General features: G+C 42.7%; 1 protein-coding gene across 1 annotated transcript in view; it reads left to right on the forward strand.

The window, feature by feature from the left end:
- The first annotated feature begins 1,689 nt into the window (after positions 1-1,689).
- Positions 1,690-13,664, forward strand: part of LOC114653121 (FYVE and coiled-coil domain-containing protein 1) — a 64,813-nt gene continuing 52,838 nt past the window's right edge. The window contains exons 1-2 of the mRNA XM_028803289.2: positions 1,690-1,757; positions 6,185-6,283. Of these exons, the coding sequence (XP_028659122.2) occupies positions 1,690-1,757; positions 6,185-6,283 (167 nt within the window). The remainder of the gene's footprint in view (positions 1,758-6,184; positions 6,284-13,664) is intronic.

Here is a 13,664-nt window from a genome sequence, read left to right on the forward strand (position 1 = left end):
GGAAATAAAGTATTGTTTTTTACAAAAGTTTTAAAATAAAAGTGAAAATAATGCATATGTAACAATTCCCATGTAACTAATAATCTCTTTAAATTGTATATCCACTAAACCAAACCTGGGGGTGGGCGAGCAGGGGGTGGAGCCCCCTAGTCTTTAATATTTCAAGCAAGATTATGTTTTTATTTCCATCATTCACAGGTACAAAATGCCAAAAAATTGAAAAGGGCCTGAAGCAAACGTTTGGGCACTCAACATGGTCAGTACTTAGTAATACCCCTTTTTGCAAGTAAATGCTTTTGTACCCACCTAAGAGTGTTTCAGTTCATACTTGGGGTATTTTCGGCCATTTGTCCTTACAAAAAGCCTTCTAATTCTGCAAGATTCTTGAGCCTTCTTGCATGCACTGCTCTTTTGAAATCTAGCCACAGATTTTCAATGATGTTTAAGTCAGGGGACTGACAAAATTGTCATCTTACACCTCATAAGGTATTCCATTGCAGATTTTGAAGTGTGTTTCGGATTATTATTTTGTTGTAGGACCCATCTTCTTTTTAACTTCAACATTTTTACAAATGGTGTGACGTTTGCTTACGGAATCTGCTGGTATTTATTTGAATCCATTCTTCCCATTACCAGTGACATGTTCCCTGTGCTATTGGCTGCAGCACAAGCCCAAAGCATGATCGAGCCACCACCATGCTTAATTGCTGGAGAGGTGTTCTTTTCCTGGAAAATCGGCAAACTTTTCTCTCCAAACACAACTTTACATATTGTGGACAAAAAGTTCTATTTTGACATCATCAGTCTGTCATGAAACACTGTCTTCAGTCAGTGTCCGCTAGTAGTTCATAGCCGGATGGTGCTCGAGGTACACCAAAACTCATATAAAGTACAAAGCCTCTTGAAATCAAAGTCACCAATGTTAATTGAGAAAAAAAAAGATAAACCAGTATTTCTGGGTGAGATAAAGGACAAAATCCACAACAACAATAAAAAAAATAATAAAATGTAACAATCCAGCAGAACAAAATAGTCACATCCAACAAACAGGAAGAATTCGATAAATTACTGAAAAAAATCATGTATAGTAATTATAGGCAAGGGCTGATAACATGCACATAGGCCAAAGCTGCCAAAAAAAATAAAATTGTAGAAAGAAAAAGGTCGAATAACTGATCCAATGGCTCTGTAACAGCCCAAAACCTCTCTCCCCAAATGCTGAAGTTCTCCCCAAAATCTAAGAGATTTACTGGCTTGAAAAGGTTGGGAAATACCTTTAAGACAACCTTGAGCACGGAGGGAAAAAAATTACCCTTTACAATTACGCAGAATAGCGACACCTATCCTAAACACTCCCCTCTTACTAATGGCACTGAGCCTTTTAAGTATTTCCTGTTCAGTCACTTAAAGGTAATGGGCTCCTACCATTCTGATAGAGGGGGAGGAACACCTTCATATCCTTACTTTATTTCTACATATACACCATCTTACATACATCTAACACATCCCTGGGGATTACATCTAAATTCTTAAACAACAAGACATAAAATACATAAACGAATGTAGTAAAACTATTACCATACCCGTACTGCGATTGTTTTCCCATTTCGTTCTTCCTGACTGATGTGAAATCAGGTGCTTGCTGGCTTTTAGCAGCATAAAGGGAGTATTCAGCCATGCGTGGGTAGAATGAAAACTGTACGTCAACTGACCACTAACGCGGGAAGTCAGCTTCAGAAGAGGACTCTGCCAAGCCGGTAAGTGAAGACATTATCTGAAATAAAAAAAAAAAAATCTGATATTTACTGGAATGATGTGCTAAGCTTAAGTGTCTTATGGGGAACCTTCACTTTACGAATCTTTCAGCACGTCACCTGTAAACTCTTTACTGTACTTTATTTGATTAAATAGCAGCTGTTGCTGGTTCTTCTGGCACCCCTCACCGACAAAAAACCCGGCGATGGGTCTGCTACTGCCACACAGTCCATTGAATTTGTTTCCAAAATGCATCAGACTTGCTTAGATGTTCATTTGCACACTTCAGGTGCTGAAGGTTGTCACTAGGGCACAGGAAAGGTTTTCTTCTGCTTACTCTATCATGAAGGTCATATTTGTTCAGTTGTCGCTGCACAGTAGAACACTGCTCCAACACAATGAGCAGTTCTTTTAGAAAGTTTTCTTTAGAACATTAGAACACTCTAGACGAGAACAGGCCATTTAGCCCCACAAAGCTCACCAGTCCTATCCACTTATTTCTTCCAAAAAAACATCAAGTCAAGTTTTGAAAGTCCCCAACGTCTTACTGTCTACCACACTACTTGGTAGCTTATTCCAAGTGTCTATTGTTCTTTGTGTAAAGAAAAACTTTCTAATGTTTGTGTGAAATTTACCCTTAACAAGTTTCCAACAGTCTTGATCCACTGTACTGATTCCCTTCATAATTTTAAACACTTCAATCATGTCGCCTCTTAATCTTCTTTTGCTTAAACTGTATAGGCTCAGCTCTTTTAATCTTTCCTCATAATTCAACCCCTGTAGCCCTGGAATCAGCCTAGTCACTCTTCTCTGGACCTTTTCTAGTGCTGCTATGTCCTTTTTGTAGCCTGGAGACCAAAACTGAACACAGTACTCAAGATAAGGCCTCACCAGTGCATTATAAAGGTTGAGCATAACCTCCTTGGACTTGTACTCCACACATCGTGCTATATAACCTAACATTCTGTTAGCCTTCTTAATGGCTTCTGAACACTATCGGGAAGTCGATAGCTTAGAGTCCACTATGACTCCTAAATCCTTCTCATAAGGTGTACTCTCGATTTTCCGACCGCCCATTGTGTATTCAAACCTAACATTTTTACTTCCTATGTGTAATACTTTACATTTACTGACATTAAATTTCATCTGCCACAAATCTGCCCAAGCCTGTATGCTATCCAAGTCCTTCGGATTCCAAATTATCTGCTAATCCACCTATCTTGGTATCACCTGCAAACTTAACCAGCTTGTTACTTATATTCCTATCTAAATCATTTATATATATTAAAAATAGCAGCGGTCCTAGCACTGACCCCTGTGGAACACCACTCTTAACATCAGCCAGTTCTGATGAGGTTCCTCTCACCATCACCATCTGCTTCCTGTGTCTGAGCCAATTCTGCACCCATCTAAAAACATCACCCTGAACTCCCACTTCTTTTAATTTGATGCCCAACCTTTCATATGGCACCTTATCAAATGCTTTCTGAAAGTCCAGATAAATAATATCATATGCTCCACTTTGATCATATCCTTTTGTTGCCTCCTCATAGAAATCCAGCATGTTAGTAAAACACGACCTCCCTCTTATGAACCCATGCTGACTGTTCCTAATAACTCCTGTCCTTGCCAGGTGTTGCTCAATCTTATCCTTAATAATTCCTTCCATTAATTTTCCTGTGATGCATGTTAAGCTTACTGGCCTATAGTTGCTTGGATCTGCCCTGTCACCCTTTTTATATAATTGGATTATATTTGCCATTTTCCAGTCCTTCGGAATCTCTCCAGTGTACAGTGACTTCCAAAAAATATGTGTCAAGGGTTTATATATGTACTCGCTAGCCTCCTTAAGAACTCGAGGGTAAATATTATCTGGCCCTGGTGATTTGTTTGATTTCATCTTATTTAATCTGAGCAGCACTTCTCCCTCTACAATTTCCAAATCCCTCAGTACCTCCATAGTAGTACCTATTACCTCTGGGAGGTTATCCACTTGCTCACTTGTAAACACCTCAGAAAAATGTAAGTTTAGGGAATCCGCTATTTCACTGTATCTTTTAATTCCCCTTTACTATTTCTGATGCACTTGACCTCCCCCTTGACTGTTCTTCTACTACTAAAATACTGAAAGAATATCTGAGGGTCGTCTTTTGCCTTATCTGCTATATTCCTCTCCAACTGTCATTTAGCCTCCCTGATATCCTTCTTAATGGTTGCCCTCATGTTCTCATACGCTCTACGAATCACTTTGTAGTCATTAGTCTTATATGCTTTATAAAGCAGTTTTTTCCTTTGCAACTTCTTTTTTAAATCTTTATTAATCCACTGTGGAGTTTTTTTAAGTTTCCTATTAATTCCAAATTTAGGTATATATCTGTCCTGCATTACATGTAAAAACATTTTTAAACCTGTTCCACCCCTCCTCGACTGTCTCCCCACTTAAAATCTTATCCCAGTGTATCATACTTAGACATCGTCGCATCTGCTCAAAATTAGCCCTACCAAAGTTCAACTTAACAATTTTAGTCTTTGCATCTGTACTCTTACAAAATACTGAGAATTGTATTACATTATGGTCACTTGACCCTAGTGGTTCAATCACCTCTACACCCTCAATTCTGTCCTGATTATTACAAAATACTAAATCCAGGCAGGCTTCACCCCTTGTTGGTGCTTTAACATGCTGTGTTAAAAAACAGTCACTGATTACTTCTAAAAACTCCTGCTCTTGTGCTCCTCCATCTGCAATGTTATCCCAGTTAATATTTGGATAATTAAAGTCCCCCATGATTATAATATCTCCCTGTAAACTTGCCTTTTTGATATTACTAAAAAGATGTGTGTTAAAATTACTGTCTGAATTGGGTGGTCTATAACACACTCCTAAAATAAGACCTCTTTCCCTAATATTTTCCAGGCGAAGCCACATGTCCTCACTAAGATGGGGCTCATCATCCAACTGAAGAGGACTTTCATTTAAATCCTGTTTGGCATAAACAGCAACCCCACCTCCTTTTCTGTTTTGCCTGTCCTTCCTAAAAAATGTGTATCCCTCTATGTTACACTCATCCCCATCTTTGTTATTTAGCCAGGTTAGCTTGGTCTTCCAGACCTCAACTTGACTTCCACTGTTCCAAGTTAACTGCCATTAAGATATCATTTTGCTTAACTTCTTAATAACATGACAAACTGAGGAAACAGCTACATGAAAACACTTTGGTATCTTTTCTATCCTTCTACTGCTTTGTGAGCATCAATTATTTTATTTTTCAGAGTGCTAGGTAGCTACTTAGAGGAGTCCATGGCTGCTGATTGTTGGACAAGATCTGAAGAGTCAGGGAATTGATACAACTTTGCAATTTGCATCACCTGGAGTTTCCTAACAATGATGGTTGTCCTAACAAGCCAATTAAAGTCTGAGACCTTGGTTAAAGTTATCTGAGACCTCATATATCTTGGGGTGCCCAAACATTTGCATGGTGCTCCTTTCCTTTTGTCACTGTACAATTCTTCAAAACAAAAATGATACACTATTGCATAAAATGCTGATAAGAAATGTGTCATCTTTACCTTTATGCCCTTTGGTGATCAGTTAGTTTTTTGCATACTTAACTATGCACAGTAACAGACATTTTAAGCAAGGGTGACCAAAACTTTACATGCCACTTGTCATGCTTAGTTTGAAGAGTTGCACAAGAGATAAGAAGAAGAGACCAGGTTTCCAGGGAAGTATAACCTTATTGCTGATCAGGTGGGGACACTGTAGACTTTATTCAAAAAAGAGTTTTTCTTCAACATACAGTTGCCCAACACTAGCTCCCTTCTTCAGATTAAAAGAACACAAAGTCTTCCATTTTGAGCAGGTTCAGTGGCTCAGAAGCAGCAGCTGGGGCAGACACAGTCTGGAGGAGAGAGGAAAGAAGAGTGAGCAATTGGGCTGGACAGAACTTGAAATTTTAAATGTTCTAAACATCATGTGACAAACATGTCACATGGTAAGCCTGCAGACCTGCAGAGAGCCTGTTAAGAGTATCCTTGTATGCTTGTATTCCATTGAATTTTTTGAAAGGGCAGCTGTGTTTCTTTGTCATTGGTTTAGTGTTTAATAGAGAGTCAGTGCGCAGCTAACAGTGTAAGCATATAAGTGCCGACGTTAAGCGGTAGGAATGAGCAGCAGACCAGTTACTGAACTGTCTTTGCGTGACTGCCACTGCTGTCATAGACAGCGAATCTATGGTGGCATCATCAGGCTCACACTGTATGTACTGTATATTTGTTATGATAATTGTAGTTCATCTATCATCTATGAAATCCAATTAAATCTAGTTCAAGGTCATTGAATGGAAGCCTATCCTAACACCATAAGTTTAAGATGATTTGAAATCAGTTTTATGTAGTTATTTATATTCATATTTATTTTTGTTTCTAGAAACTCAAACTCAAATTTCACTTCTTCAAATGAAATAGAGGAGCAGATATCAACTGTACAGGATGCAGAAGTAAATTTGCTCAAGTCTGGAGAGTTGACGTAAGTGGATTTTATCTATTAGTTAGAATGACAGAGCCAAGATTTATGGTCTTGTACCATCTGTATGTGCTGCTGAAAAAATCTGATAGAAGAGCTGTTGAGATGATAACCTGCACTCAGTGTGAATCCCTAAGAAATCATTTTTATCATATTTTGAAATAAAGCAGGGAAATTGCAGAATTAATTATGTAATCGGTGTTTCAATTCATCCCAAAGGAGTTCAGTAGGTCAGGGTCAGGGTTCTGTGCAGGCCATTTCAGTTTCTCCACATCAAACTTGTCAAAACACGTCTATGTCTTTACCTTGACTGTACCCCTGGCTTTGTGCGTGGGGTACGGCAATGTTGGAACAGAAACAAGGCCGTTCCTAAACTGTTGCCAGAAAGGAAGAAGTGCACTATTGTTTAAAATATGTTTATATGGTGTAGCATTAACAGCATCCATCACTGGAACCATGGGCTGTAGTCCAGACTCTGAAACACTGCCCCAGACCATTATCCCTCCTCTACCGAACTTTACAGTAGGCGTTGTAGTAAAGTTGCGCTGTCGTGGCATCTGCCAAACGTAGATTCATCCATCAGACTGCCATATAGTGAAGTGTGATTAATCTACATTATTAATCCACAGTTTTAATTTATGCACCGAGGCACCGACACGCATGCGCAGTGCGCCGCGGCGCCCCAGAGTCAAACGCAGCGGCTTCCCAGAGTCAGTAGGTGGCGCCCAAACAACATGGATAAAAACAATGAACGAAGGCGCCCACACAAAGAAACCACTTTAGTTCAAATGGGGTTATTGAATTAAATGGAAAGTTTACCATGCCTACGACCTGTGAACTAAACCTGAGGTAAAGCGTGCACACCAAGTTGTACAGCCGCCCGGACGCAACTGGACACACCACCGCATATACGACGACACAGCCATAAACAAACAAAAACGAGACTGCATGAAGAAAAACAATAACAGAAGCGCGTTGAAATGAACTGTTCCAGGACGCACCCACCCTCCATGATATTTCATCACGCACCGGCTTCCCCCCTGGGAATGGCCCATACTGCTTTCGCGTGTATTGACAAATATTGCATCGGATTGGAACAGTGCACCCTGAGCCAAATCACCACCGCAAATGTGCACAAATGTACGTGTTACATCTAGATGACGCAGTGTATCAACCACAGAGCTAATAATGAGAAACGTAGCTGAAGTCATAAACAATCACCCATTAGCAAACTGTATAAAAATGCTACATGAGGTTGAAAGAGAAGCCAATACAAAAGCAGAGGCGGACGGTGTGGCACCAACTACAATTGCCTTAGTGCTAATAAAGGACAAAGAACAGGATCCAAGACGATACAATGTTCCCATCGTTAATGAAGTGGCAATTGGGTTTCAAAGTGATGACGGTGAGCCTCAGTTTCACCGCGATATTGTCATGCATTTACGTCCTGATGGAAACAGGGGGCCTACAACACGCTTCTGAAACACCACAACCGCATGAGTCACAGCTCCAAAAAGAAACCGCTTTAGTACAAACTAGGGGGCTCCGCCCCCTGCTCGCTTCGCTCGCCAACCCCTGGCGTTGGTGCATGACAAAGAGTGAGATGTATGAATTAGATATAGAATAGTGTGCAGGTTTGGATGATGCCTATATAAATACAAAATAGAGTGTTTGGCATAGAGTAATGTTTTATTGGAATATTTCTCTGTATACAACATTAGTAGTAAAGATGGTGTCTTGTCTTTGAATGAGTCTTCCTTGGCATGTATCATTTTTAATTTTAACTTTATTGTGAGATGAACGTCGAACACATGAGAAGGCAAAATAAAGTTGTGCATGTCCAAAAACGGGTTCAGAGAGGTAGATGCCAACCTTGTCCATGGTTTGTTCTTGTGATTTTTTGCTGGTCATGGCTAATGCAGGTTTAATGGGGAACTGTCGGTGTTTCAATGTAAAAGGTAATTCTAGGTCAGAACTCGTAAGGTCAATTCCAAGAATGAGAACAGTATTGTTAGCATGTGAATCTGAAAGAACTGTTGCTTGAATAACATCGTGTGTTATGGTGTTGACGACTAACCGTGTGCCATTGCATAAACCCTGTTTAGTGTTAAGGTTTCTTAATAGCATGATTATTGTTCCGTTTTTAAGGGTAAGGTTGTGTTGTGGTCATCCATCCGGGTTAATAGTGTCCAAATATTCTAATGGGAAATTCAGATGTTCATTGTCGTCATCAGAGTCAACTTTGTCAGAGCTTAGAAAGAGCCGTGTCTCTCCAGGAAGTAATGAAATGACCTGGTTATTAATGTGATTAACATTAACAGTCTAATCTGCCCCTTTTGACAACAACGTGTAAATTCATTATTTGTATTGCCAGTTGTTTCTTCTGTGAAGTTAAGTGAATGACAATGATTGCAAATGACATTCATTAATCCCAATGAATTTTCCTCAATAGTGGACTCATTATTGAAAGCGTTGTCAGCCAACTGGCGTAAGAGTTTAGCAGACGTCTGGTGTTGATGTCTGCGACGGGCATGTTTTGCTTGTGGTGTTTGAGTGCCGCGTTGTTGCATGTCCATTATTTGTGACGCGCTATTTTTGAGTTTTAATTGATCCGCCTCCGCTTTGCGCAAAGTCCGTTTCACTCTACGTCGTGCATTGTTTGTATCGTGCCTTGTCCGTTTTTGTATGTCGGTCAGTTGAGCTTTCTGCTTTTTGAGTCCTGCTTGCTTGTTTTCTGGCCGGTCATATGCGCGTTGCTTTGCTCCCTTTTTTGTATGTCTGAGTCGCAAGCTCTTTCTTTTGAAATCGTGCTTGTTTTGATGCAGCACTTTGAGACGCGCGCTGTATGCATCTACGTTCAATGTGTCTGTCCATTTGGGCACGTCTCTGTAACGGGGTTACTTGAGCTTTGCGTTTTTTGATCCGAGACATTTTTTCTCACGTATTTTCCGAAGCGCATTGTATGCGCCGCCGTGTATTCTTTTTGTTTCATTCGTGTTCGTGTGTTTTGTTCCGTTATCCGATCCGAATAGTTTTGTACCCGTGACCGTGTATGCATGACTTGTTTGTTCCTCAGCGTGCGAAATATGGATAAGTATTTAGTAGGATCGTACTCACTGTTAATATGGAGCCTTTTCTCCAGTTTTTTCGGTTAATAGTGCTTTATTTTAATGAGATCCACCTATGCTGCCTAGTGTGAAGGTTTTGAGATGACGTATGTTTAATATGGACGTTTACTTTAGATATGTGGCTTTGGGTGTCACTTCTTATTGATTGGGGGGGGGGGTGTGTGGGTGAGGATTGTTGTTGAGCGAGCGTCTTCTTTCTTTTTGTGTTCCAGGGGCTTGTTGAATCCCCCTCTTTGTGTGTGTCCCGTCCGTTGCTTGTAGGGTGTGTGGGGCGGTTTTGTGTTCTTTTTTTTTGTGTTCCAGGGGCTTGTTAAATCCCCCTCTTGGTGTGTATCCCGTCCGCCCTAAATCCCCCTCTTGGTGTGTATCCCGTCCGCCCTTTCTTGCGCCTGCGCAGTACGTCTTTTTGCAGCTACGGCCCATGGCCGGATGTGCCTGCGTCCATCATCCGGTTTAGCATTCTCGGTTAGTAATATGGATATATTTATTTAATTAAATGACATTTCCCAGGACGCACCCACCCTCCATGAGGTGATTGCCATTCTTTGATTTGCCATTCTTTCGAGAATTGCGGGCTTGCTGGTCACTCCAGAAAACACGTTTTCATGTGTCCAGAATCCGTGGTGGTGTGCTTTATACTTCTCTGGCTGATGCTTGGCATTGGATATAGTGATCTTAGGCTTGGGCATTGAAATCTATTTCATGAAGCTCATGATACACAGTTCTTGTGATGATGTTGATTCTTTGTTTTTGTATATGTTTTTTTCAGTGAATTATAAATTATAGAGGTATTGTAGAGGTAATGTTAGTAAATGTAGAGCATAGTGTCTTTTTGGACTAAACTAAAAGCAAGCTTTATATTCAGAACTAACTTTAACCTTTAGTCAGTTGTGCACATGTGATTATGCTTCAACAATCATTTTGTACCTACACTATTTTAGTAATACCAGCTAAATTGAAATTTAGGCATTGTGTTTTTAAATTTGTTACATAATGTTACCATGTGAGAAAGTGATCTGGCTACATATAGAGAATGTTTTTTTAAATAAATATTTAAAAAATATAGAAATATATAATTGCATATGGTAATCCACAACCCAGCCACAGGGGATGCAAAAACCAGTGTGTTTCTTCGTACCGGTACCAAGCCCGGATAAATGGGGAGGGTTACATCAGGAAGGGCATCCGGTGTAAAATTTTTCCAAATCAAAGTGCGGACAACAATGCAAATTTCCATACTGGATCGGTCGAGCCCCGGGTTAACAACGACCACAACCAGTACTGTTAGCCAACAGGATGCGGGCGGAAATCGAGCTACTGTTGGCTGAAGAAGAAGAATAAGAAGGAGAAGAAGAGGGGGGAGATGTGTCCGGAGGCAGGAGGACAGGAGGAAGGTAAAGAGAGTGGAACTGAGGGTAGGAACTTTGAATGTTGGCAGTATGACTGGTAATGGGAGAGAGTTAGCAGATATGATGGAGAGAAGGAAGGTTGATATATTGTGCGTGCAAGAGACTAAATGGAAGGGGAGTAAGGCCGGGTGGATTGGAGGTGGATTCAAATTGTTCTGTCATGGTGTGGATAGGAGAAGAAATGGAGTAGGGGTTATTCTGAAGGAACAGTATGTCAAGAGTGTTTTGAGGTGAAAAGAGTGTCAGACAAAGTAATGATTACGAAGCTGGAAATTGGAGGTGTGATGATGAATGTTGTTAGTGCTGTGACAGATTGAGGTCTCCGTGACCCCTTGAACCCTCAGACTAGACGTCAGACACCGGGTAAAAGTCCAAATATAATATTTATTATTATAAATAAGTGCACAAAGCACCCTCCTCTCCACAATACTCAATAACAAACCACAATAATCAATCCTCCACACTCCCAGACACTTTGCCACCCTTCCTCCCAGCTCAGCTCAGTGTACTGGGCTTCCCAGAGTCCTTTTATACACCCTGACCCGGAGGTGTTCCCATTCAACAGTCCACAGTTCCTTTTCCCTTCTGGGTCAGGGTAAACAGTCCTTTTCTTCAACCCGGGAGCACATCGTTTCTTCCTGTCACGTGACCGTGCCGTACTCCCGGGTTATAGGGCACATGCGAGCCTACGAGCCCCCCTACAGCGATGCCTGGTGGCCCCCAAGGTATCCAGCAGGGCTGTGTATAAAAACTACATAGTCCATGAGGCCCTGCTGGAACTCGGGGCATGTCCAAGCTGCTGGGAGAGCTCCTCCTGGCGGCCTGGGGGTGAGGGCCGGAGTAGAAAGCCAGCAATCCTTCACAATACCCCCCCCTTAGCGAAGCCAACTGGGGTGAAGCGACCAGCCCCACGAGGGACGTCCTCCTCCAGGAGGACGCGTTAGCCGAACCTTGGCGACGTTGTCTAGGCTCCCCAGCAAACCTTGGGGGAACGGTGTATCTTCTGTCCCACCGCTCCCCTGTCCTCTGGGGACAACTTCGCCACAAATGGCCTGGTCGACGGCAGTTGTAGCACCGACGCTGCCCTCCTGGTAGTCTCTCTTTCCCGAGACCTGAAACATCTCGGGAATTCTGTCAGCTCCACCCTCTCCTCCGCTAAGGAGGGTTTTTCGGCCGCTTTGCTGCTCTCTGCCCGTTTCTTTACTTTGTCAAGAGACCCGCTTTTTATTTCGGGGATCTCCTGCTTACTCTGGGGCTTGTGCACAGCGTGAGGCTCTCTATGGAGAAGAGAGAGCCTCTTTGCTGTTTGCACGCCCGTTGTCCTATGTATTATAGGAGGCGGCGTCATTAGCACCACATCATTCCGGGTAACAGCACTTTCCAGCTGCCCTGGTTTGATTGGCACTTCCTCCGCCCCTCCAGTAACTAATGACAACTCCCTTATCACTTTTTCAGGAGACTCCCGTTTCTCTTTTAGGATCTCCTTTTTAATCTGGGGCTTGTCCGCAGTTTGGATCTCTTTATTAACAGAAAAGAGTCCTTTTACTGTCTGAACGCCCTTTGACTTTACATTAACCCGAGGCGGCGTCTTCAGCACCTTATCGCCCCGAGAGACAGTACCTTCCAACTGCTCCGGTTTGATTGGCGCTTCCTCCGCCCCTTCTGTCCTTATCCCACTCTCTCTTGTAGGGCTCGCAGTGGTTTGGCTCCCGCTACTTATCAATTGCGGGCCCGTTTCAGACTGCGTCCCTATTTCATTATATATGGTACCGGCATTTCCTACTTGTACCGCCAAATCATATAACACGGGACGCTCCCTACCTAGTCGCCGCAGGTATTCCTCCACCTTTCTAAAAGGCACTTCGGCCGCTGCTCCCATATCCCCAACGATCTTCTTTATCGTCGCCACAACCTGTAAGAAACTGTGCACAGGCTGAAGCAACTTCTCCAGCTCGTGCACGTCCAAAAAGTTATTTAATTCAGCCGGAGGTATGCTCAGGAGATCACTAGCCTTACCCTCCAGCTGGGAGCCAATGAGCACGTCCGCTGTCGGCACGTGCTCTGACGGGATTCGCGGAGGCATCTGGGATTTAGAGTTTTCTTCGTCCGAGGGCCGGGTTGCCTTCTTTGGCAAACTGCCGTCTGTCTTTAATAATTTGTCGACAGATCGAACAGCTACATCCCAGCCCCCCTTACCTTCTTGCGGGTTGAGCGGTGCTTCGCTCGCCTCCCCCTTCCTTTTCGGAAAAACCCAGTCCGTCTTTTCCGGGTTGAAGACGTAAACAGCTGGACACTGACCTTCTCCTTCGGGGTGGGTCACGTGTCCGTCGCCAGCACCCGACATGCGGAAGTCTTTCTCACTTGACTGCTCCACTGATGTGAGTGCACTACTGCCTTCTGCATTCTCTCCTGCCTCCCGCAGAACCTCCGGATGGACCCCTGGGAGGTATGCGCACGGGACAAAATGCGTTATTTTAAATAAGTTTTCAAATTCACTCCCGGCACATACCTCATTTCCATCGTCCTCTTCCGGATGCTTCTCCCGAAGCACGTAGCCACTCCGTGGTTCATCATGAGAGCAGGCAATGTTGAGCATTAGACCTCCGCTGTTGCTGGCGCTCTGCTTTGTCTTCTTCTTTCCCATGACGTCCTTGGTAAAGGTGAGGTTTGGCGATTTTTCTGCATGTCTGGACGCTGCCTTCTCCGGGTTCTCTGCCCACAGTAAAATTTATTTATGTACAGGTCCTCTGCCAAAATCGACGGCCAGAGAATCCTGCCGACTACGCCAACTGTGACAGATTGAGGTCTCCGTGACCCCTTGAACCCTCAGACTAGACGTCAGACACC

This window comes from Erpetoichthys calabaricus, chromosome 6, assembly GCF_900747795.2.
Source record: "Erpetoichthys calabaricus chromosome 6, fErpCal1.3, whole genome shotgun sequence".
Classification (NCBI taxonomy): domain Eukaryota; kingdom Metazoa; phylum Chordata; class Cladistia; order Polypteriformes; family Polypteridae; genus Erpetoichthys; species Erpetoichthys calabaricus.